The sequence below is a fragment of the Mus caroli genome, chromosome 12 (genome assembly GCF_900094665.2).
Source record: "Mus caroli chromosome 12, CAROLI_EIJ_v1.1, whole genome shotgun sequence".
NCBI classification, from domain to species: domain Eukaryota; kingdom Metazoa; phylum Chordata; class Mammalia; order Rodentia; family Muridae; genus Mus; species Mus caroli.
The window spans coordinates 48460987-48484894 of NC_034581.1; the positions used below are offsets into that span (position 1 = coordinate 48460987).

A 23908-nucleotide genomic window follows, 5' to 3' on the forward strand; every position below is an offset into this window, starting at 1 on the left:
AGAGAGAGAGAGAGAGAGAGAGAGAGAGAGAGAGAGAGAGAGAGAGAGAGAGAGTTGTAGGATAGCTTTGGGAGTGGGAGTGGGTTCTCTATTTCCACCAAGTGTTCCAGAATTTAATGTTGATCATTAGGCTTGTACTGGAGGTGCTTTGGCCTGTTAAGTCGTCTTACCAGCTATCAAATAAGTCTTTTTATGGCATAAAAGTATTCTTGATTTAGACATCGTCTCAAGACTTACAACGTCAGAACATTAAATTACACTTTGTTTTTATATCAGAACTTATTACAAGATCTCTTCTCGGAGAGGCTTTATTGATGATCCAACCTAAAGTCTTGCCTACAGTTCTTGTTACATGACAATTTTGAGTCTGCATTTATTTCCAGCCTCTTCCATCCACACAGAGAAAATTAGAATATAAATTATATGAAAGCAAAAAGTGTTCACCTTGTATACTGCTGTATCGATCACTTAGAAAAGCACTTGGCACACAGGAGGCACTCCAGAAGTTCATCGGTGGGTGGGTGGGTGGGCAGAAAACTTAGTAATTATCATCATCATACCCTCCGTTACCTTCTAGATTTTAAAAACTGTGGTCAAATTTGTGGTTTTCATCTTTTCTTCTATAACGCTAATCCTCTCCTCCACCTGCCAGCATTCAGAAGCCTCATTCTAGTCCCATGACTCCTAGTCAGTCTCTTCCAGCCAATGGTGACCTTTCTTGTTCCTCAGGCCAAATGCCAGCACTGAGTGATAATACAGAACACGTGAGTCATGGCCTCACTAGTCTTACAACTTCTTGATGAATTAGGCATTATCAAAAGCCTTTGCCTTGTATGGATATCCCTTCCTTTGAAGAATCAGCCACCTCAGAAGCTCCTGGGAGGTACTGCATCTTGTTACACATCTGGCATCCTCCAATGTTAATCCTGTAATGGACAGTACAATGCTTGGCACATAACGGATACCCATAAAGTGCTTACTGCTGTAATAATATCATTCATACAGCCTATGCCAAACTTTGCTCCCTGATATCGATCTAGTATCCAGCAGCCAAAAAGCCTCTTCTGCAGCAGAGATCCGCGAGCTCTAGGTTTAAATTGGAATTTAGGACTTTGTATTTTTATGTTTCTAAAAATAATCTACTCAAGTGGCTTCTCTAATTTGTAAAGTTTAATCTGCTTTGTATATAATACTATTTTCAAACTTTAGGCTGCAATCAGGCTTTGTTAAACTGAAGCTCACGGGGAATCCCTGCCTCATAAACATGTGAATGACACCCAAGAATCTGCAGGCTAGCTTCCTTTTATTTCCTTCCTTGAGATGCTACCTAACCATGTAGCCCCAGCTGCCCTGCAATTTATTATTCATTCAGGCTGACCCTAAACTTACTATCCCCTTGCCTCAGACTCCTGACTATCTGGGATTATACGCAGGGAAGAATGGGCAGTTCTAACTTCCTGGATGATGCAAATACTCCTGGGTCTGGGGAGTCCACGTCTGTTCTGGAAAACAGTACTACATATAGCAAATAGGAAGAAAATTACCAGCCCATGAAGTCAAAATGGTAAAACGTAAAGTATCCAAAATAAATAAATAAATAAATAAAATGAACATAGGCAGAAGTATAGGGAATTGTCAAAAGGAGATCTTCTGTCCTGGTGCCATTTAACCTAGAGCACACCTGTGTGTGGCTGTCGTTTTCCCTTTACCATTCTGTTGCTTCATTCACACTGGGTTGAAGGCAGCCATATATCCTCTCTGCAGATCACTCTCTCATTCCTGAGCTTGTCTCATACAAAAGATACCACATTTTGTAAAACAGTTGATCAGTACAGAAGGCGATGTAATGTTTGCCTTTATAAAACAGCACTGACTGCTTCATAGCTCTTTGTTTTAACACTTGATCCAGCATCACGATTTGTACCTCATGTGGACCTAGTCAGTAGAGGTAACACGTTGAACAAAAAAATTGTGTGAGAGATCCTGGAGATGAGATGCTTTGGAGTTCTCCCAGTTGCATTTGCTTCTCTGTGTTCAATATTCTTAGTTTGGTGTATTTTTAGACTCTTTATCTTACCCTTCCTCTCATTCCCCTAGTTAGCATATGTTTTAATATAATAGTTCTTTTGATAATAATTGTTCTTTTAGTGTGTGTTTGTTTTCATTCATTTGCATTTTGTGAGGTAGAGAATGCTTGTTTGACACCACGAAGGTGTACATACACCTAAATGTTTCTTTTTATGTGATATGTTTTCATTTAAGCAAGTGTTTAACACAGTGAGAATGGAGTGGTGGCATTGAGCATCTTCCCCCCAATGCTGCCAAGAGTCTAGAGCCAGTGAAGAAGGTCGAGGTAGGCTTGGTAGAGCATGGTAGCGCACTGCTTACCGTTTGTGAGGCTCTGAGTTCAATTCCCAGCACTACAAAAGGAAAAGAAAAGTTTTTTCTTTCTTTCTTTCTTTCTTTCTTTCTTTCTTTCTTTCTTTCTTTCTTTCTTTCTTTCTTTTAAATCATTCTTTGACTCACTAATATGAGTGATTTAGACATGAAAAGGTTGATTAAGTCAGAAGATATACAAAGCAAAGCATTTCCTCCAAAAAGCTTGTGTACTGCCATTGGTGAATTGAAAGTCAGAGTGGCAGTTGATGAATAAGGCAAAAGGTGCCATCCACTTATTTATAACTTTCTTATAATGTGACCCAAAACAAATACATTCATCTGGCCATCTTAAGGAAAGGGGGGGGGTTACTTCTCAATCTTAAATCATGAAAGTTTGATTATTATTATTAGTAGTAGTAGTATCATCTTCATTATCATTATTTTATTACCTTTTCATGTTTATTACAAATCTGCCCTTTTTAGAAACGTGGCAAAACTTGGTGGAAACTACAAAAATAAATAAGAGAGATAGGAATTTGAGAGTAGCATTGCAGCCTGTATCCTGCCAGCCCTGCTGAGGTGTGACAGTCAGGTACTGATGAAGATGGGCTGCTGCAGTAGTAAAATATTTGGAATCTCTTCTTGGACATACTGACAATCACGTCTAAAAAACACTTTCCAGGCCTCTTCTTACTCTATTTCTCATGAAAGCGGTGCAGCTGTGCATCGGAACCAGTATGGCCTCATTAGAACAAGCTTCAGAGACAATGTAATTGCTGCGCTGACGAGCACTCCACATGGTTCTGTGTCCTCTCACCTTCCCCAGTTACATCATCACTTTGTCTCCTCTAACACAGTAGTATACACTCCTTACCATCCAAGGCTGCTTGCTTGTGTTCCACCTTAACATGTCTTGGGGCTCTCTACCCCATAACTCCATCGCTCCTCTTGGATCACCAGGTTCCCACCACTTCCTTAACAATGCATCAACTCCCAGGAGCAACCTGCTTGCACACACTTTTCATTTCTGTCTGTCTGTCTGTCTGTCTGTCTGTCTGTCTGTCTGTCTGTCTGTCTGTCTGTCTCTCCCTCTCTTTCTCTGTATGTGTGTGTGTCTTTCTCTCCCTCTCTGTCTTGGTCTGTCTGTCTCTCTGTCTCTCTCTGTCTCTATCTCTCTGTCTCTCTGTCTCTTTCTCTGTCTGTCTGTCTGTCTGTCTGTCTATCTCTCTCTCTCTCTCTCACACACACACACACACAGGTATCATATTTATTTATATACTTCATATCTACTAGACTCTCAACTCCTTGACAGAAGGAATGGTGACTTGGCCACAGTGCAGTCCTCCATTAGGAGGCTCAAAAAGTATAATATACATTACAGATTTGAGGAGGTCCTAGAAGAACATTTGCCTTATTCTGTGCCTTAATTACCTAGCTATAGTTTCTGTTTTCAAAATATATTTCTCTAAAACCCAAGGCAAAAGATAATAATAATCATTTGTTCCCATTGCTATATTTAACATTTCTCAGTGCATATGGAGAATGTGTATCTCAGCTTGTTATAAAAAATAATGTAGAATATGGATTCTAAAAAATGTTGCCAACAAACTACTGATTTTATTTAGTATGTATGATTTATAAATAAATACATTTTGATGGTTGTCAGAGTAACACATTTATGTAGGAGAATGTTATCAACTGTATCTAGGTATAAAGGAATATTGAAAAAAATGTTGAGTATAAAAAGTCTCTATTTTCCTTCTCTTTTGAACAATACACACATAAAAAAATTAATTGAGAATGTACACTAAACCCTTTAGATATTTAAAGTGAAAATAACAGAATTGAAAAGGCAAAAAAATCAGATTGTAAATGTTAACACTATCTGATTTTTTAGTTAAAATTTTTAGAATATTATTTGTATGTGGGCCATGGTGTGTGTGTGTATTGTGAGTGCATGCCATCATGAGGGTATGTGCACTCGTGTGCTTCCACATGGAGGCCAGAAGAGGACATCGGGTGTCTTCTACTGTTCTCTGTCCTAATTCTTTGAGACAAGGTCTCTCTCTCTGAACCCAAATGCAGCATGAGCTAGGCTGGCTGGCAAGTGAGATTTAAGAAGCTATCTGCCTTTACATTACAGTGTGTGTGTGTGTGTGTGTGTGTGTGTGTGTGTGTGTGTGTGTGTGTTTAAGGAGGTTACAGATAAGGATTTGAACTCGGGATTTTGATCTTGCAAAGCAAGAGCTCTGACCCATCTCTTCACCTTTGCTTTTGTGGTTTTGAAGAAAATGTGTTTATCTTAATTTGCTTGCATTAAGATGTAGATGCAGACTCACTGGATTTGTAGATACGTACTGGTCACGTACGTTCAGAACATTGTGGTCAATTTCATGAAAATTGATTACGTCCTCAGATATCATATTTGAGAACTTTGTGAGGTACAAGAAACTCATCTGAGGTACTTTGCGTATGTGGCTTGAGCCATGTGCAAGGTGAATGTGTAGTGCCATTCATTGTGATTTTTTCCTTCAGCTAAGAATTTTGAGGCTTTCTGTTTTCTTATAGATATGCAGTTTATTATATTTATTTATTTATGTTATTTTATTTATATTATGAAATTTATTTATATTATTCTACTTAACTTTAAGGAGAGGTTTGCAGAATCCAATTTCATAAAACCATTTCCTTATTTTTCTTAGCCCCTTTCTTGTAACATCCACAGATCAAAACCCTAAGTCATTAACATTCACATTGGTAGGTCTCATTTGAAGCAATTTCAACTGGCTATAACCATGCTACTTTCTTTCATTAGTCAATATTGAGCAAAATTTTGGTAGGCACTAGGTGAACTTCATCATGTAGATGTCTTAACAGTTATAAATTAAGACAGTAAATTGAAGTGAGTGTGCACACCTGTGTGTGTGTGTGTGTGCATGCACATTTGTATGTGTATGTATGTGTGTGTGTTTCATGGTGGGCTGAGGAGGTAGTTGGGAGCACTGCCATGGGAGAGGGAAGCAGTATTATTGCTTTCCTAGGCTCCGAGTTTACCTTTGCTTGCAGAGAGAGGGGTTTCCTCTCCTCAGCACTGAACTACCTGGTGAATAGCACCAGGAAAGGACTTTGTCAGGCCCAGTGTGGTATCAGGAGTTAGATAGGAAAATAGTAATGTACCCTAGGAAAATAAATAAGGATTAGTTCAGGAAACCCAACTCAAGCAGCTGCACTGGTAAGATGTGAATAATAAAATTCCTAGTCATATTTTGCCATAAATAGAGGTTTGGGAATTTGTCATTCACCTTATTTAAAATTCAGAAATATTAAAGGTACAGGTTCTCTCATTACGGAAATAATAGAATCCCAGCTATTACAAGTTAGGGTCATTTAAATGGATATAGCATGCATTATATCCATAAGTGGAACATCTGTATCAAATGTCCACCTGCTGATCGACTACTCTGCTCGGCACACAATTCAGTGAACAGCACTTAATCATTTTAAGACTTCTTCTAATGAAGCCTTATCTAGATTAACATTTTAAGCACAAATACTTTCAGGCATTAAAACCCTCACACTAAATGAAATTGCATTGTCTTGTTTACCCTTGTTGATTAATAAGCAATCTGTTAACTGTTAGAACCGTCCAATTGTGGCAGTAGAGGGAGATTAGTAATTCAGTGATGTTTGTGGGTATAATCATCGTTTCTCCTGAAGGCTTTGAATTAGAATATCACTTACACATTATCCGTAGGCAAGGGAAGGATATAATATTTTTAGACATGTGTACCCACTATTTTGCTTCGATTGTTCAGCTTAGGGTCAGTGCAGCAATACAAATGTTTCTGGGGGCAAAATGCTATTTTTGATGCATGCATATCTTTTTGAAATAGTGTAAGTGTCTATTAAAAGATACAGAGCAGACAGCAAACTGCAGTAATAATCCAGTATCTTGGGTTCTGTTTTAAGAACGTTATTGCTTTGTTAATCAAGCATTGGAAGAGGAATATTGCCCAGTGTTTCTTGTGTTTTAGATAATGGAGTTTGTATATGAAGATTCTTTGTAATTTATTTACTTTTGCCAATGAAATATTGAACTTTTTTCCCCAAAGAATCTAGAGATAAATGTAGAAGAATAATTATATCTTGGGGAAGGATTTTCTACTTCTTGTTGTGTTTCCTTTGACCTTGAAACAGCACCTTTCAGTTTGTTTGACTGGGACTCATAGAACCTAAATGATTTCATTTTTCACCATGTGAGAAACTGTTCATACCAAGGTATAAAAGAACTAGTTTAGAAAGATAAATCAGTGGAAAGGGGAAGAGGACACAAAAGGTCCTAAAATCTCTAGCATTGGTCAACTATGTATTGTAGGCCACCAATCTCAATGAAACTGTAGGTCTCTTTCCTTGCTCTTAGTGTTACAAGCTGAGTATATCCCTACAACGTGAAATTATGGTAGAAATACTCACTTCATGGTGTCAGAAAGTCAGTCCTACAAACACACACAAACTGGTCTTTTTCTGCATTGCAGTCGCTCTGTCATGAGATCAAGCAGCGGCGTAGAGGAGTGGCCTCCATTCTGAGGTTGTGCCAGCACCTTCTGGATGACCGGGACACTTGTAATCTGAATGCGGATCACCAGCCCATGCAGCTGATCATTGTAAACCTTGAAAGAAGGTGGGAAGCCATCGTCATGCAAGCTGTCCAGTGGCAAACACGGTTACGAAAGAAGATGGGAAAAGAATCTGTGAGTGTCTTCTCCCAGCAGAATCAGCTCGCTCTTTCACAAACACATACCCCTAGGATTTGGGCAATACATTCAACATATACCCTGGGGTTTGGGCAATACAGTCTTCATATATCCTAGGGTTTGGGCAATACAGTCATCATACACCCTAGGGTTTGTGAAATACATTCATCATATACCCTAGGGTTTGGGCAATACAGTTATCATATACCCTAGGGGTTTGGGCAGTACGGTCATCATATACCCTAGGGTTTGGGCAGTACGGTCATCATATACCCTAGGGTTTGGGCAATACNGTNATCATATACCCTAGGGGTTTGGGCAGTATGTTCATCATATACCCTAGGGTTTGGGAAATACAGTCTTCATCATATACCCTAGGGTTTGGGAAATACAGTCTTCATCATATACCCTAGGGTTTGGGAAATACAGTCTTCATCATATACGCTAGGGTTTGGGAAATACAGTCACCATATACTCTAGGGTTTGGGCAATACAGTCTTCATCATATACACTTCCTTGCAAACTAGAGGCATGACTATGCACTAACCAAAACTCCATTCATTGTAACACAGACAGTTACTCACTTTACTGACACGCATTTTAGCATATCTCATTGTCTTTTGAAAAAAGCCACATGCATATTTTGGCTACTGTTACCACTAAGGATAGTAATCCTTTTATTCCTTCACCAAACATATTCACAAAGTACACAATCCTCCAAGGATATTTTGGTAGGAGGTATATTAATGCTCTGAGTGTGTGGACCAGTGTGCATGTTCTGTGTGCAGTGTCATTGCTGAATATCTATTGTTTATCTTTCCCTTTAATGAGGAGATGACACCATCTGTACACCTGTCCCCACTGGTCCTGCTTCGAGTGTCTTCTGATGGATTACTGAGAGCTGTCAAGTTTCTTCCTAGAGTTTAATGCAGTATTCATAGTAGGGGTAGTCATTCCCATTAACAATTTTCCAGATTTGAAAGTGCAGGTTTAAGCAGTTTCTAGAAGAAAGAAACATGTAGAGGTAGGAGTTGTTTTATTATAATATAGAATACACATTTTCTCTGGAAGCCTTCATATTCTTAGGAGAAAAAATAGTCATTGAAAAGCATATACTTCTGAAATGACCTTGACATCAGTGTTTATTAGTTGTAGAGGCAATTTTTACATTTGAATTACATAAGTGAAATACATATATAGAGTGGGGTGAGGTGTTTGTGTGTGTGTGTGTGTGTGTGTGTGTGTGTGTGTATTTCAGCTCAACAGGGAAAGTTCAGAATGAAAAGAAGGGAAACCAATATAAAAATCTTGCCATTGAAAATAGTTTCACATACAAATTCTATTCTTAACAAAGCTACAGGATTTACTCTCTGGTTTGTTTTATGTTGAGGACTTGGGTCAGGAAGACAGCGAATCATTCGACCTATGTGTCTGCCCCTTTTCCCTTTGAGGAAATGCTGAATCTAGGAGATAATTCCTCTCAACAGCTCTCCTCAAGTGAGCTTAGCTGAGGTTAAATGTCTTAAGACCTCCAAATTATTATCAGTAAGCAGAGTCAACATAATGGGATGTATTTTCTTGAAATAACATTTTTGTTGTGAAGCTGTTTAGCTATTATGTTTTCTCTCCCCCACTCCTCCCTCCGTCCCTCCCTCCCCCCCCCCTCCTCTTCTTCTTGATAATGTTTGTAAAGGCAAAAGAGGTTGTTATTCTTTCCTCTACTTTGCGATGATGATAATGTGACTTAATTAAGCACTAGTGGCATTTTAGAGTATTCAACTGGTTGAGCAAAGACAAGTAATTGTCTTCCAGGATTTATTTGAATTATATGACTAGGAATGCTGGATTGGGCTATACACACTAGATGTAGGGAATGGGTATTTGCTTGTGTGTGTGTGTGTGTGTGTGTGTGGTGTATGAGGGAGTAGCCACAAGTGTTCTTGAGTATAATATATGAGGGTTTGTGCATGTGTGTGTGTGTATGCCAGTGAGCCTGCTTCCCATGGAGAGGCAAGAGAAGGACATGTCCTACTGTCACTCTCTTATTCCCTTATACAGGGCCTCACAGAATCTGTAGCTAAACTGGCTATCAACAAGCCCCAGTGGTCCTTTTTCTTTCCACTCCTCACAGTACTGGAGTCATAGGCACATCCCCCTGTGACATGTCTGCTGGGGATCTGAACTCTGGTCCTGTCACTTGCTCAGAAAACATTTATTTTGCCATGGCATCTCCCAGTCCTCTGAATTGTTTTACCTATATCTATTATAAAGGCAGGTTGCTTCTTGGAAACAAGAAGAGGTTATATATATATTGAAGAGAGGAGTGATGTAGAATAATGAAGGTAGTAAATGAAATTGTTTACGATAAAATAGGCTGAAATCCACTCCCAGGAAAGAAGTGGAAAGGTGGTGAGCAGCCTGGGGTTAACAACACAGTGAACTTGGGGGACTGGTATATGGTGGGTGTTTCTTTGCTTCTGGGCCCTGCAGTTGAGTGAGGAATAGAACTTGCTTTTATGATCACGCAAGTATTTCAATAATGCAAGAGGTGACCTTTGCCAAAGGTCAAAGGTCTGCATGTGGCCTGTTTACCGGCCCACAATAAGCCACCATCCCCTCCATTTCCTGATTTCTACTGTTATATTTCCCAAACTTGCCATATATTTTGCATACATAGGCCCTGGGTGAATATTCGCTGAATAAGTGAATATATGACTTTGTTTATGAAATTTCTTTCCTTCGGCATTGGTATAACTATATACGATACCTATTCTACATTTTCGTCTTTTACAAAAGAAGTCAGTATATTTCTGAGAGTCATGCTTTGGGAGTCATCTTATTTCTGTGAGGATATTTTACCTTCATAAGCTAACTCTTAACCTTCTTTCCTTATCTAGCAAGGCTTTCTCAGACTCCTTAGTCTATTTTCTCAATTCAAGGAAACTTTCAGCCTCTGCAGGAAATCTGGGGAGGCCAACATGGCGAAATCACTGTAAGTCTTTAGGGTGCCAGAAAGTAGAAGGTTCCACAGTCAGGAAGCTCCAGAACTAACAAAACTATCATCTGAGGTCTCCAGCGGGAAGAAAGTACTGAAAAAAAAAATCAATTTGTGACACTTCTATGAAGCTAAAAATAGTTGCCTTTTTGTTCAGTTGCATTAGAAAAATGTCACTATCAGAGTGTGATGTGTCATCTCAGTTGTGTACTGGATGGGATCTAAAGTCACACGGGAGATGGGCCTCTGGGCATCCTTTTGTTTTTCAAGACAGGGTTTCTGTGTTTAATCCTGGCTGTCGTGGGACTTACTCTGTAGACCAGGCTAGCTTTTAACCCAGAGATCCGCCTGCCTCTACCTTCCAAGTGCTGGGATTAAAGGTGTGTCCCAGAACCGGTGGCCTCTGGGTATATTTATAGAAAGTGATCTTGATTAAGTTAACTGAGGTGGGAAGACCTACTCACTGTGGTTGGAACCATTCCCTAAGCTGGGATAAAGTGAGCTGAGCACTAGAATTGCTCTCTGCCTCTTGGCTTTGGACACAATGGGATCGTCCATCTCAAGCTCCTACTGCCATGACTTTTTCCTTTTTACATGCAGACATGATCAGGTTGATAAGAACCAGTGTTGGGACAGCATCTTCAGGCAGCTAGAGGAGAGATGAGAGAGAGGTGTTTTTAAGAACAATGACTGCCAGCTTCTTGTCAGAAGCCATGGATGTCAGGAGATGGAAAAGGTGGAGATAGAGGTGAAGCAGCAATGTAAGGAAGTAACCTAGACTTTCCTAACAGAGCAAATGACATCCAGAAAGGAAAAGAAAGACGGGTTCTAAATATCTATGGGGAAAGCAGTCATCACCAGCTTACTTATACTACTACAAATGTTAAGGGAAAGCCATCAACCAAGCACAACTTACACCCAATAGAAACCTGGATGCGCACAGAGGAATAAAGAACATGGAAATGATAACTGAGGAAATGAGAAGCGCTTTCCCTATTATTTCAATCTCTTTAAGTGTTAATAGACTGTTTAAATCAAGATAATAGCAGTGCATGGTACAATTTATAGCACAGAGGATAAAATGTACAACAACAGTATCACAAAGGCCGGGGAGCAGAACTGCCACGGTGCTTTGTACCGTTTTTATTTTATGTGAGGTACTAGAACATTCTTTAAAGGGAGGCCGTGATAAGATCAAATGTGTATGTGGCCATTACACCTTAAAAACACAGCAAAACAAAACGCTAGAGTAAGACACAAAAGGAAATGAAGCAGGATCATTTTTTAAATTCCCATTTAAAAAAGAAGACAAAAATAAGAAACAGATGTAATAAGGTTTTTTTTAGAGGCAAGATGAAGATTTAAAGTGGCCGCATCAATAGTCCTAGTGAATGAAACAGACTGAAAACTGCTTAAAAGAAAGTAATTGTTAAATTAGGTAAACTGAACCACACACTGCCTCCCCAGGAATGGTTAGAGTGAGTATATTAATATTAAACAAAGTAGATTTCAGAGCAACGGAATCACAATGTATAAAGAAGGGCATGTCTTCACCATGGGAGTTCCAATTTACCATGAGCACAAGACATTTATAAGTGTCTAGGACAGCTTACAAATACATCACACAGAAAACCTACAGTACTGTGAAGAGGCAAAAAAACCCAGAACTTCAAACAGGGTTTCCAACGGTTTGTCTCAATAACTGATAGAGCAGAAAATCAGTATGAACAGAAGAAGACATGAATGATAGTTTGAGACAGCATGACCAAACTGAACACTGCAAGTCTTATGAAAAAGGCAAGATGGTATAGACAAAAGCTGACTCCGTTCACCGCTGGTGGGAAGGTTGATTGCTGCACCTGTGGGATATGATATGAAAGTCCTTGAAGTATTTGGAAATCGAATTACTGTTTGAGCCCAAAACCTCTGTTCTGGGTATGTGCCATCCCTTCATTTAGGAGCCTGTAGACCCTTGTTCTTCACAACATTATCCACCATAGTCAAAGTATGGAATCTGAGGTGATCACTGGTGAATGAATTGAGGAAAATTATGATGTTTATGTTTATTCTTTATAGATTCTGACATTTACAACAACATAGAAAACTCTAGTGTATTAGTCAGAGTTCTCTAGCGTCAAAGAACTTAAGAGTAGTCTCTGTATAGTAAGGGAATTTGTTGATGGCTTACAATCTGTAGTCCAATTCCCCACCAATGGTCAGCAGCAGCTGTGAATGGAAGTCCAAGGATCTAGAGGTTGTTCAGGCTCACAAGGCAAGCAGGCAAAGAAGAGAAAGTTAATCTTCCTTCTTTCAACATCCTTATGTAGATCTCCAGCAGGTGTGTCCCAGATTAAAGGTGTGTACCACCACGCCTGGATCTGGGACTTGCTTTGTCCCAGATGACCTTGAACTCACAAGTCTTCTTGCTTTAGTCTCCTGGGATTCATAGCCACTATACTTCAAGATCTCCATGCCAAGATCCAGGTCAGAAACTTGTATATCCCAGATCAGGATCACAGGTGAGCCTTCCAATTCTGGATTGTAGTTCATTCCAGATATACTCAAGTTAAAAACCAGGAATAGCCACTACACCTAGACAGCACCATCTGACATTTAATAAGTGGACACACACACACAAAAAAATACTAGACAATCTGATGTGTATGTGGAATCTTAGTGTAGGAACAGAGGAGAATGGTGGTTGCCAGGGCAGGGCACAGGAAACATGGGAAGACATCAAAGAATACAATTTCAATTATGGTAGAATGAATAATCTGGAGATGCAATGTATGAAAGTAGATGTAGTTAGTAATATTACCTTTCATATTCTCTTGGTGGTAAGAGAGTAAGTTTTAGGCATTCTTACCACACACATATACAAAAGAAACTCTGAGATTATGGATATGCAAATTATATTGACTATTATATTCACTTCACTGTATGTATGCATATCAAAACATGGTTAAACTCTTATACACACATATAATTGATAAGCATGTCATCTAATAACAAGATGACATTATTTTAAGTGTATATAGGACATGTATCAAAACTCTCCTAAATCACAAATCAATTTTTAAAAGAATTTATATTACACAGGCATAACCAAGGTATTGAAGATTACAGCTGCGATGCTTACTTAATACCAAGTGTGCTCCTTGTCTATCACAGGATTAGTTTAGAAATATACCTGTATTTTTCACATAAATGTCAAGTAACATACTTAAAGTTTCTACCATATCTTTGTTCCATGCTTGGAAGATCTTTGTGGACAATCTGTCTCTTGGTTTTCCAATTCACTGGTACAGCTGTTTGGGGATAACAGGCCAAATCACAGTAGAAACAAAGCCAGAATCTTCCACAACTTGGAGCTGCCTGAGGATGTAATTTCAGAAGGGACAGCTGAAGGAGATCCAGATATCATTTCAGAATGGCCCCGACAGAATGCTACATCATCATGACCACTGGGCACTTCCTAGATGGCTCCAAGATTTTGGAGGACAGTGTTTGGGAGTTGATTGTGACCACTGAGGATGCTGACCTTGAATGGAACAACATCCTATATGGGTTTTCCTACAAATGCCAGTAGTATTCCCCCTGGGAAACACTTCATTCTGCCACGATTCAGACGATCCTTATTCTCATATTCATTCTGAGGACAGATGTCTTAAAATATGCCTCTGAAAGACATTTACTCTAGCTTTGCTTAGCCTTGCTAAGAGATGCAAGCCTTTTTTCTACAGTGCAACAAATCTTTTGTTTGTTTGTTTGTTTGTTTTTTGGGGGTGTTTTTTTTTGTTTTTTTTTGTTGTTGTTTTTTGTTTTGTTTTGTTTTGGTTTGGTTTGGTTTTGGTTTTTTCCAGATAGGGTTTCTCTGTGTAGCCCTAGCTGTCCTGGAACTCACTTTGTAGACCAGGCTGGCCTCGAACTCAGAAATTCGCCTGCCTCTGCCTCCCAAGTGCTAGGATTAAAGGCATGCACCACCACTCCCAGCTGCAACAAATCTTTTGTCTATAGAAGAAGTTGTGAATTCAGGAGGGCGAAGGCACTGGGGCAGTGGGAAAAGGGAGAAGAATGATAAGAAATTATATAAATATAGTCTATCTGTGTAATGAACTCTCAGAAATTAAAATCAGCTAAATATTTAAAAGAAGAAAAGGAGAAGGGGGGGAGGAAGAGGAAGAGGACTTGTCTTGCCAGGCATGGTAGCGTGAGCTATAATCCTAGCACTCCAGATGCAAAGACAGGAAAATGGAGAGTTAGAGGCCAGCCCGAGCTATATAGTACATTCCAGGCAGCCTGTGCTACTCGATGAGAGATTGTCTGGAAACACAGCAAAAACATAAGAGGAATGGAAGGCAGAAGAAAATTTTCTTTAGTATCTGTTTTCCTATCAGTTTTAATTTTTTCTGAGAGCTGTGGATGGTTCTATCACTATTTTCTAAGGCAAAGTCATCACCAAGAGTAAATAAACCACCCTTGCTTTTCAAACAAATGTTTAAACAGAAATAATCTAGGGTCCTTTGAACTACCTTGCTGTATGGAAGTGCCCCTTCAGGTTCTTGGTGGGTCAAGGGTTGAGGTTTTATCTTCACCTGCACAGTTTTCTTGCTTCTGCTCTGATCCTCCAGAGCTCTGCTGAGAATAGAACTTTGCGTCCAGCAACACCTTACACGTCTAATGGCCTTGAAAGTATACAACACATCTAGCCACATAATTGAAAATAATAAGGCCACGATAAATGGGATGGCCCCAGGGTAAAACACCCAAGGGATTCAATCGGTGTCACTTTGCATCAACGTCCGTGCATCATGGTAATTGAGGTAACATAGCCAATTACCACATTTTAATTAGAGTTCTAAGAACTTGAGGAAAATTGCAGTGATGAGCCCGCTCACTTTTTAAAAGAAAAGAAAGAAGGAAATAATAGGAGAGGAACCTGACACGTTGCATAGCTCAGGCTCCTTACAAGGGGAGGCTATAGAAAGCCATTGGCCTCTTCTCTCTCTTTCTCCTCCTTTTTCTTTCTTTTTCTCTGAATACTTTCCCATTTGCTCTTAACTATTACTGGTGATACATCTTGAAAATAAGAACTTTTAAATGCTATTTTGTTTTACTTAGGTAATAGAGTCCCCGCCCTGATCTAACTAATAATTTTACAATGTTATTAGTAAAGATATTCCTCATAATACAACCTCAGCTTATAATTTGACTTTCCCTGGGTGTCTTTCACATTGTAACCTGAAGAGCCGTCCTAAGTAGTAACGTACTGATGAAGTGCACATTTCGCTGATTCTGGTCACTAAACAAAAATAGACTTAGATTCCACCCTCACCCCACCCCCACGAACAAAAATTAAATGCAGAAAGAATTACTGCATTTAGAAAATAAATTTGACTTGTGGCAATTATTTTTATAAGGCTAGAGTTTAAGTGAGAAACCTCCTGTAAAATTTTACTGCTGCTACATAATCAAGTAATTATGTAATTACTTGTACTTAATTGCTTACAAGAGAGATGGTTGTTAAAAAAAAATCTTTATACATGTCAAAAACAGCTTCCTTCTTTAGAATATTTCTACCCGGGCTCCCAATATCAAGAAGCTTTCCCCATAAATAATTGTATTCCATAAATCTCTCATTATTTTTTCTAAAGATATGAAAATACATCATATAGATATTTACATTCCCTCTCTCTTATTTCTACTTATGGTCAGAGAGGGCTGGGGAGGAGAAGAGAAAGGGAGAAGGGAGTAAGAAGAGGAGAATGGAGGAAAAGAAGCAAAAGTAGAAGGAATGAAAGAAAGAAGAAATGATTTTAAATTATAATTGAATGTTAAATATACAAGACGTTGAGCTGAAGAACTTAACATGGGCAGAAATGGATTACTTCCATGAACGTTACAAACAAATGCTGTGACTAAGAGTCTGTCCATTAGTTGTGCTGCTGTGGCAAATCCCTTCTCTTTGTCCACCTCCATGTCTTCATCTGGAAGGCAGAGAGGACAGCACTGCTTGCCTCTGGGCTACAGAGGTTAAAGGAATCATGTGCAAGGTGTTTCTTCCAACAGTTGTGAGCACATAGCCAATAAATGGTATTTGCTGTTGGCATTTATCATATTGCTCTAAGCAAGTCTTACTTTTAAAGTTTGCATACCTATTCAGTATCCCGACTGACTATTGCCTATGACAGTCAGCATCGTGGATGAAAGCGGTCTATACTGAAAATCTTTGTTGGGATGCTTTCCACTTTCTGCAGAACAGAAACTAAAATAACCTGTTGTACAATTAGTCTCAAGAACAGTCCTGGAGGCATTTTGACCATACACATGAGTATTGTCTAATAAACACATCTCTTTGTAGTGGCTGGACCCCACCACCATGTGTCTTGACTGAGTTCACAGATCTGTCATATGGATGTTGTATGTATGCACACATGTTGTATGTAACCTATAGCCTCCCTGTCACTCCTTTTACGTTAAGCTTTTCCTGGCAATACATATAGCTTGTGGACCCACCATAGGAACATTACATTTTGTGACTTAGCAAATATTGGCCTCCAGTACCAAAAGTTCCAGAACCTCTGCCTCAAAGTTTCCTCTCTTTGTAGGTCCAAAATTTTAAGACCAGATGTTATAATTGTTTTAATTATAATAGCTCCCCCCACCTCTAAAATTGCTTACATCATCACTAGCACCATTAAAGTCACCCACACTGTCACAACTGCCACAATTGCCACCAAAGCCACCATGACCACCAAAGTTTCTTCTATGACCCAAATTGTCATTGCCACCAAAGCCACCTCCATAATCACCACCAAATATTCTGAAGCACGCTGACCTCTCTGGCTGGATGAAGCACTAGCCATCTCCTGTTTCCACGGGACTTTTCTTTCTTCACAGTGTTGCCACTTGTAATACGGTACTTTCGGATGACAGCTATATCCATGGAATCATGGCCGTCAAAGATCACAAAAGCAGAGCCCCTCTGCTTTCTACTGTCTCTGTCAATCATGAGTTCAATCACTTCAATTCCCTCCCCCCCAAAATGTTCAAAATAATCTCACAGGTGTTCTTCAGTGTCATCCTTAATGCCAACAACAGAGATCTTTTTCAGTTAGTTACACCACGGCAACCTGGATTTTGAGAATCTTCTCCTGACACGGCTCTCTTTGGCTCCACAGCTCTAACTGTCACCTCATGTAGCTTTGCATTGATAGATTCATTGCCTCCTGCAGACTGGTATGCATGACAAATCCAAAGCCCCTGGAGCATTTGGTGTTTGGATGTCTCATCACCGCACATTGGTGAGAGGTGGTCCCCATTGCCCAAAATGCTCCTCAGACTCATAGGATGTTCTGAAACTCAGCTGCTCATTGATGAGCATTGACAAGACTACTTGGCTGTTGGAGCTGCTTAAGTCTGAGACCCCTGTAGACTTGAAGGCAGGGAAATAAGAGCCTTCAGCAATGCTTCCTCTGACACATCAATGGACAGATGGGAGTAAGCCAATGAGTGCATTCACAAGCCTTACTGTTTGTCTGTCTGTGACACACTGCCTGGGCTAGCCCAGTTAGTATATTTGTACGTAATAAGAAATCTTTTCTTTTTGTTCCTGCTTAGGACTTTATTTTAAAATCTTTTTATTTGTTTTTTATTAGCATATACCAATGCATAACATAGTGGGTTTGATTATGCTATTTTCATATGTGCATATGATACAGCTTGACCACACCCATCCCCCATCACCTTTTCTTGTTCCCCTGCCTCCTCCTGCTCTTCCCTTTGCTCTTCCCAAACACTCTTCCCTGATATTCAAAGCTCAGCTTTTTAAGGTCTAGATCCCATACATGAGAGAAATCATGTGATGTTTGTCTTTGAATATAGCTCATTTTAAAAAAACCTGATGATGCCATTTTTCTTCAAATGACATTATTTCATCCTTTATGAACGAATATTTCCCATTGTCTATGTATTACACATTTTCTTTATCTGCTTGATCACTTTCTCTTGGCACTTGTGGTAGAGATTTTAAAATTATTATTGTCTACTCTCATTGATCCTTTGGCTGTCTCTAGTCTAATCTAGTCCTTTACAGTTTTTTTTTTAATTAGATATATTCTTTATATACATTTCAAATTTCAAATGCTATCCTGAAAGTTCTCTATACCCTCCCCCTGTCCTGCTCCCCTACCTACCCACTCCCATTTCTTGGCCCTGGCATTCCCCTATACTGGGGCATATAGTTTGGGGCCTCTCTTCCCAGTGATGACCAACTAGGCCATCTTCTGCTACATATGCAGCTAGAGACATGAGCTCTGGGGGTACTGGTTAGTTCATATTGTTGTTCTACCTATAGGGTTGCAGACCCCTTCAGCTCCTTGGGTACTTTCTCTAGCTTCTCCATCGGGGGCCCTGTGTTCCATCTTATAGATGACTGTGAGCATCCACTTCCGTATTTGCCAGGCATAGCCTCATATGAGACAGCTATACTAAGGTCCCTTCATCAAAATCTTGCTTGCATACACAATAGTGTCTGGTTTTGGTGGCTGATTATGGGATGGATCCCGGATGGGGCAGTCTTTGGATAGTCCATCCTTTCGTCTTAGCTCCAAACTTTGCCTCTGTAACTCCTTTCATGGGTATTTTGTTCCCTACTCTAAGGAGGAACGAGGTATCCACCCATTGGTCTCCCCTTAATCATCAGGGAAATACAAATCAAAACAACCTTGAAATTCCACCTCACACCAGTCAGAATGGCTAAGATCAAAAATTCAAGTGACAGCAGATGCTGGCGAGGATGTGGAGAAAGAGGAACACTCCTCCATTGCTGGTGGAATTGCAAGCTTGTACAACCACTCTGGAAATCAGTCTGGAGGTTCCTTAGAAAATTGGACCTAATACTACGGGAAGATCCAGCAATACTTCTCATGGGCATAGACCCAGAAGAAGTTCCAACTGGTAATAAGAACACATGCTCCACTATGTTCATAGCAGCCTTATTTATAATAGCCAGAAGCTGGAAAGAACCCAGATGTCCATCAACAGAAGAATGGATACAGAAAATGTGGTACACTTACACAATGGAATACTACTCAGCTATTAAAAACGATGAATTTATGAAATTCTTGGACAAATGGAGGTACCTGGAGGAAATCATCCTTAGTGAGGCAACCCAATCACAAAAGAAGTCATTAGATATGCACTCACTGATAAGTGGATATTAGCCCAGAAACATAGAACACCCAAGATACAATTTGCAAAACACAAGAAAATAAAGTTTTTCTTGATTTAACTTAGTTTTAAGTTTTGTGGGTTTTGTTTGTCTATTTATTTTTTCTAATGTGAGTACACTGTCACTCCCCTCAGACACACCAGAAGAGGGTATCAGATCTCATTACAGATGGTTGTGAGCCACCACGTGGTTGCTGGGAATTGAACTCAGGGCCTCTGGAAGAGCAGTCAGTGCTCTTAACCACTGAGCCATCTCTCCAGCCCCCAGTTTTAAGTTTTTATTTGTAGAATTTAATTTTGCTTACTAGTGATTCTTTCTCTTCTTGTTTTACCCATGTATGTGTGTTATTGACTTCTCCATTGGAGGTTTTAGTACATTAATCATAGTTAGAACTTTCTGGTAATTCTAAAATCGGTGTCATATCGAGGTTATTTTTGAGGCTTATCTCATTAGACTCATTAGACATTTCAGAGCTTTTAGCATGTCTTATGTGGTTTATGTTGCCTTTTAAAGATGGGCACTGTGTGTTAACCAATAAAAACTAAGTTTAATGGGCTCTTCATGTGAATTTTATATTGCTCTGTCTAGGAGTTGAGCTGTATCTCATATAGCCACGGCTATGGTCCTTTTGTGCAGAGCTCTCAGCTCCTTACTGTTCTTGCTTTTGTTTCTCCTCTTATCATTGCTCTTATCTCCAGGATTTCCTAAGAGTCTTCTGCAAACATCTTTTATCATTTCTAACTGTTATACTGTTATACTGGAACCCTGTTGAGCAAGGGACTTGGCAAAGGGTGAGTGAGACAGTGCATTCTCCAGCACCGACAGTTGTTTCTAAGTGTGTTTGTCTTTGTACTTACTGTCAGCATCCCCCTGACTCTTAGCTTGTCCACCTGCTTGGTCAAGACAGAAAGACTAGAGGGGTTGATGGCAGAGAAATGTCCTTTTTCCTCCTGGAAGAATCCCAATGGTAGACTAGCTTCCTTTCCATGCTAGTATGCTTGTCTTCAAGTACTCCCTCTAGTTATAAGAGTGTATGGCTGAAATTACTATAATTATTCAACCTCCTCATGTAACATATATTGTAATTCCATGTTTAGAAACCAAAATCCATAACCTCCCAAGCCCCGACTGATGGACCCCACTGTAACTGCAGAAACATTTTACACCAGCCCTTCTAGCTAGTTCTAAATACCTATTTTTAAATTGCCAAAGGATATGGCCCAGGCAAGTCAATAAATAAATATCAGTAAATATGCTACTAAATAAACCATGCATGAGCATCCAACCTAACAAGTCAGAGAAGGAACACTATGCAAAGGAACACTATCAGTATCATCAAAATATTTATCTGTTTAAGACTTTGTCTGGCCGGGCCTGGTGGCCCACGCCTTTAATCCCAGCACTTGGGAGGCAGAGGCAGGCGGATTTCTGAGTTTGAGGACAGCCTGGTCTACAAAGTGAATACCAGGACAGTGCAGGCTACACAGAGAAACCCTGTCTTTAAAAAATATTCTTTTTAAATTTTAAAAGAATTAAACAAAAAAAGACTTTGTCTGCAGATAGCCTAAGCTAATCCCATGACAATATCCTCATGGCATCTATAAATCCATGCCCAAAGTGGAAGTAATATGAAGTTCTAAAAACACATGTTTCCTGGTGATTCTGACTAGAAATGTTTAGCAGGGTGGCCTTCCTGGAGCAAGTCATCACTTTGAGTGTATGTTCTCTCTATTCCCAGTGTGCACTCTGCTTTGTGACTGTGCTGTAAGACTTGAGCCCTTGGCTCCTGCTCTTGGTGTCCAGTTCCTGCTTCCAACTCCCCCTATCATCAGACTCTGATCCTCTAGAACCATAAACCCAAATAAAGCTTTACTTCTGCAAAAAATAAAATAAAATAAAATAAAATAAAATAAAATAAAATAAAATAATACATGTTTCCAGTAGACTTTTAAGAATACTTAAAATGATTAAGACTCAACATTCCTCATGAGTATTTTATGATCTGGGAAGTTTGATACAGTGCTGAGGCAGGATGTGTGTATAATGCTGATCATGTCACGAATGCATACGACAGTTCTGAATTTTAATATGTTTTTATATAATATGTTTTATATGTCAGGGATTAAGTAAAATGGTAACTGAGTTATGTTAAAATTTTTATATTATTATTTTCCTTATATTTGTTTTGGTTTAAAAGAATTTTTGTATTATAATACATCATTTTATAGAAGAATAGTTTTTCTAAAAATGTCCTGCCCAGCTCTCCAAACACTTCCCTTGCCAGCTTCAGTCTGAGCACTCTGGGTCTCATTGATCTCTCCCCTTTCTTTATTCATCCTGCTCCGCCTGGCTTTCAAGTCCAGTTGCTCTTTTTATCTCATTCTTCTCTCTAGGCAATCTCACCCCACCCATAGCTTCAGGAACTCCAGACACACAAAGTCAGGACTACAGCTCTCTGGAGAGCTCCCCGAGGCATTTCAAACTCTGTCTGTTCAAAAGAAAAAATCCTAATCTTTCCTGACAAACTGATCCTTCTCCAGTATAGATCTCAAGAAAAAGCAGTCATCTCTTCAGTAGTGTAAAGGCAAAGAAGGGATCCTCAGTCACTCTTCACTGTATCCTGGGCATCCGGCTGATGGATTCACTGTATAAAGAGCCCTGTCCCCTGATGCACCACCGCCACTGTACTCCAAGCTGAATGAAGCTCTAGCCAATGATTAGTTTGCATAAAGTACTTGAGCTATTCCCAGTACACAAAGCCAGCATTCAGTACACATGAGTTAGGCTTGCTCTTAGCCATACCTCTGTCTTCCTCATGTTGCCTGTGTTCTCTCCACCCTGAAGGCTGTGTAATCTGTTAAAAAGTACTAATCTGATTACTTCTGTATCTGCATGTACAGGTTTGCTTCCTGTCCAATCTCTGCTCTCCCTGGAGGCCAGACCTTCTGTTTGCTGCCAAACCTTTTCGCTCAGACCACTCCCTCTACACTCCCTAACCCAAAGCCTGGTGCCTTCTGCCTTCAGGGTGCATCCAGCCCTCTTAGGAAATCTTTTCCTGACCTTCTAGAAGAAACTGAAGCTCTTCCCTGTATCATATAACAGACAATAACTGACCCACTGGCTGCAAAACATGTCTTTATTTGCTTTTTACTTTGTACCTAGTATTCAATACATTTGTTGAATATATAAACATATTTGATCAATATATGTTTATAGCGCAGATGAATAGAGTTGTCTAAAAAGACAGTCATAAGTTGCCTTAGGCTATTACTTATTTTCAGTTGTATCCCAACCTGCTGCCTAGTTCTTATAAATCTACCTCTTCACCTTCTGACACGTTCATGTTTTAACCAGCCAAAGGAAACTCTTGTTTCCTTGCGAAGAAGTCTGTCTTGTGTTCTGAATTGCCAGCCATGAGCTAAGCCATTAAGTCTTTATAGGTCAGGAGTCCTGGGAAGAACTCAGACCAGTAAGTAGCCTTTTGCAGTGAACAACTACCTTTTTTTTCCTTCCCCCTGCCATGCAAGCTCTAATTTTCTCTGTTATGACTTGAAAGGGGACAAAAAGTATGGTCTAGAAATGCAGGCATTAAGCCTCAGTACTGATCTGTTGATCATGAAGTCATATTAAGTTCTGAATCGAGAGAAAACGTTTAAGTGGAAATGCCACTAGTGTCGAATAATTGCCTCCTCCTGCTCCAGGAAGGTTAGTCTCATCCTGACTTTCCTTTTTACTCAGTCTAATATCTAGGTCTGTTGTTTCTCCTGGATTGTGTTTACAATTTTTAAGCATATTTATGGCTGAGTTTGCTGAATATCAGATTAAAATATTATGTTTAAGTCATGGGAAGTTGAAATTAAAATATCAAAATTGAAAAGGCAATTTTTTGTGTGTGTATAAAAGAAATTACATAGAACATTATAGGTATAAGCCCATAGGCTCAAGATATCAAAGCTAAAGCTATTTTAACACAGATAAAAAAATATATTTTTCTCATAGCCATAATGCTGCCAGTTTATTACTGTTGGCTCACAATGTGCATTGTATTCCGAATGGTTAATCTATTTGCCCACATGGTTTTTGCTGATTCCACTGGGTTATGGGTTAGGAGGGAATGAAACTACTGATAATCTAGAAACACCTCATGAGTACATGGGGCATGCTTGTAACTCTGGCTTTTTCCTGCAGAAAATGATCTTCACTCTCAGTGAACTTTCAAGCCATATATACTGACAGTACTGACATAGATGAGACAATAATTACATCAAACTGTTTGGGATGGAAATGACAGCATCTGTTACAAAGTCAGCTATGAGACACTGTGAGATGCTTTCTGTGTGTTCAGTGTCTGGGCAGTACCGTGTTGGGTTCAATGAATATATATTAAATGAATAAATGATTATGCTAAATTACAGGACTCTACCTCTAATGTAAGAATCAAATGAGAGAGAGGGGGAGAGATAGAGAAGAGAGAGAGAGAGAGAGAGAGAGAGAGAGAGAGAGAGAGAGAGGGAGAGAGAAACCTTTGAGGGCTAAGTGATTTTGAAA

General features: G+C 39.5%; 1 protein-coding gene across 9 annotated transcripts in view; it reads left to right on the forward strand.

Annotated features, from left to right (window-relative positions):
- Window positions 1-23908, forward strand: part of Akap6 (A-kinase anchoring protein 6) — a 432222-nt gene that overhangs the window by 375464 nt on the left and 32850 nt on the right. For all 9 annotated transcript variants that reach the window (XM_029484604.1, XM_029484605.1, XM_029484603.1 and 6 more), the window contains one exon: window positions 6915-7130. In XM_029484604.1, the coding sequence (XP_029340464.1) occupies window positions 6915-7130 (216 nt within the window). The remainder of the gene's footprint in view (window positions 1-6914; window positions 7131-23908) is intronic.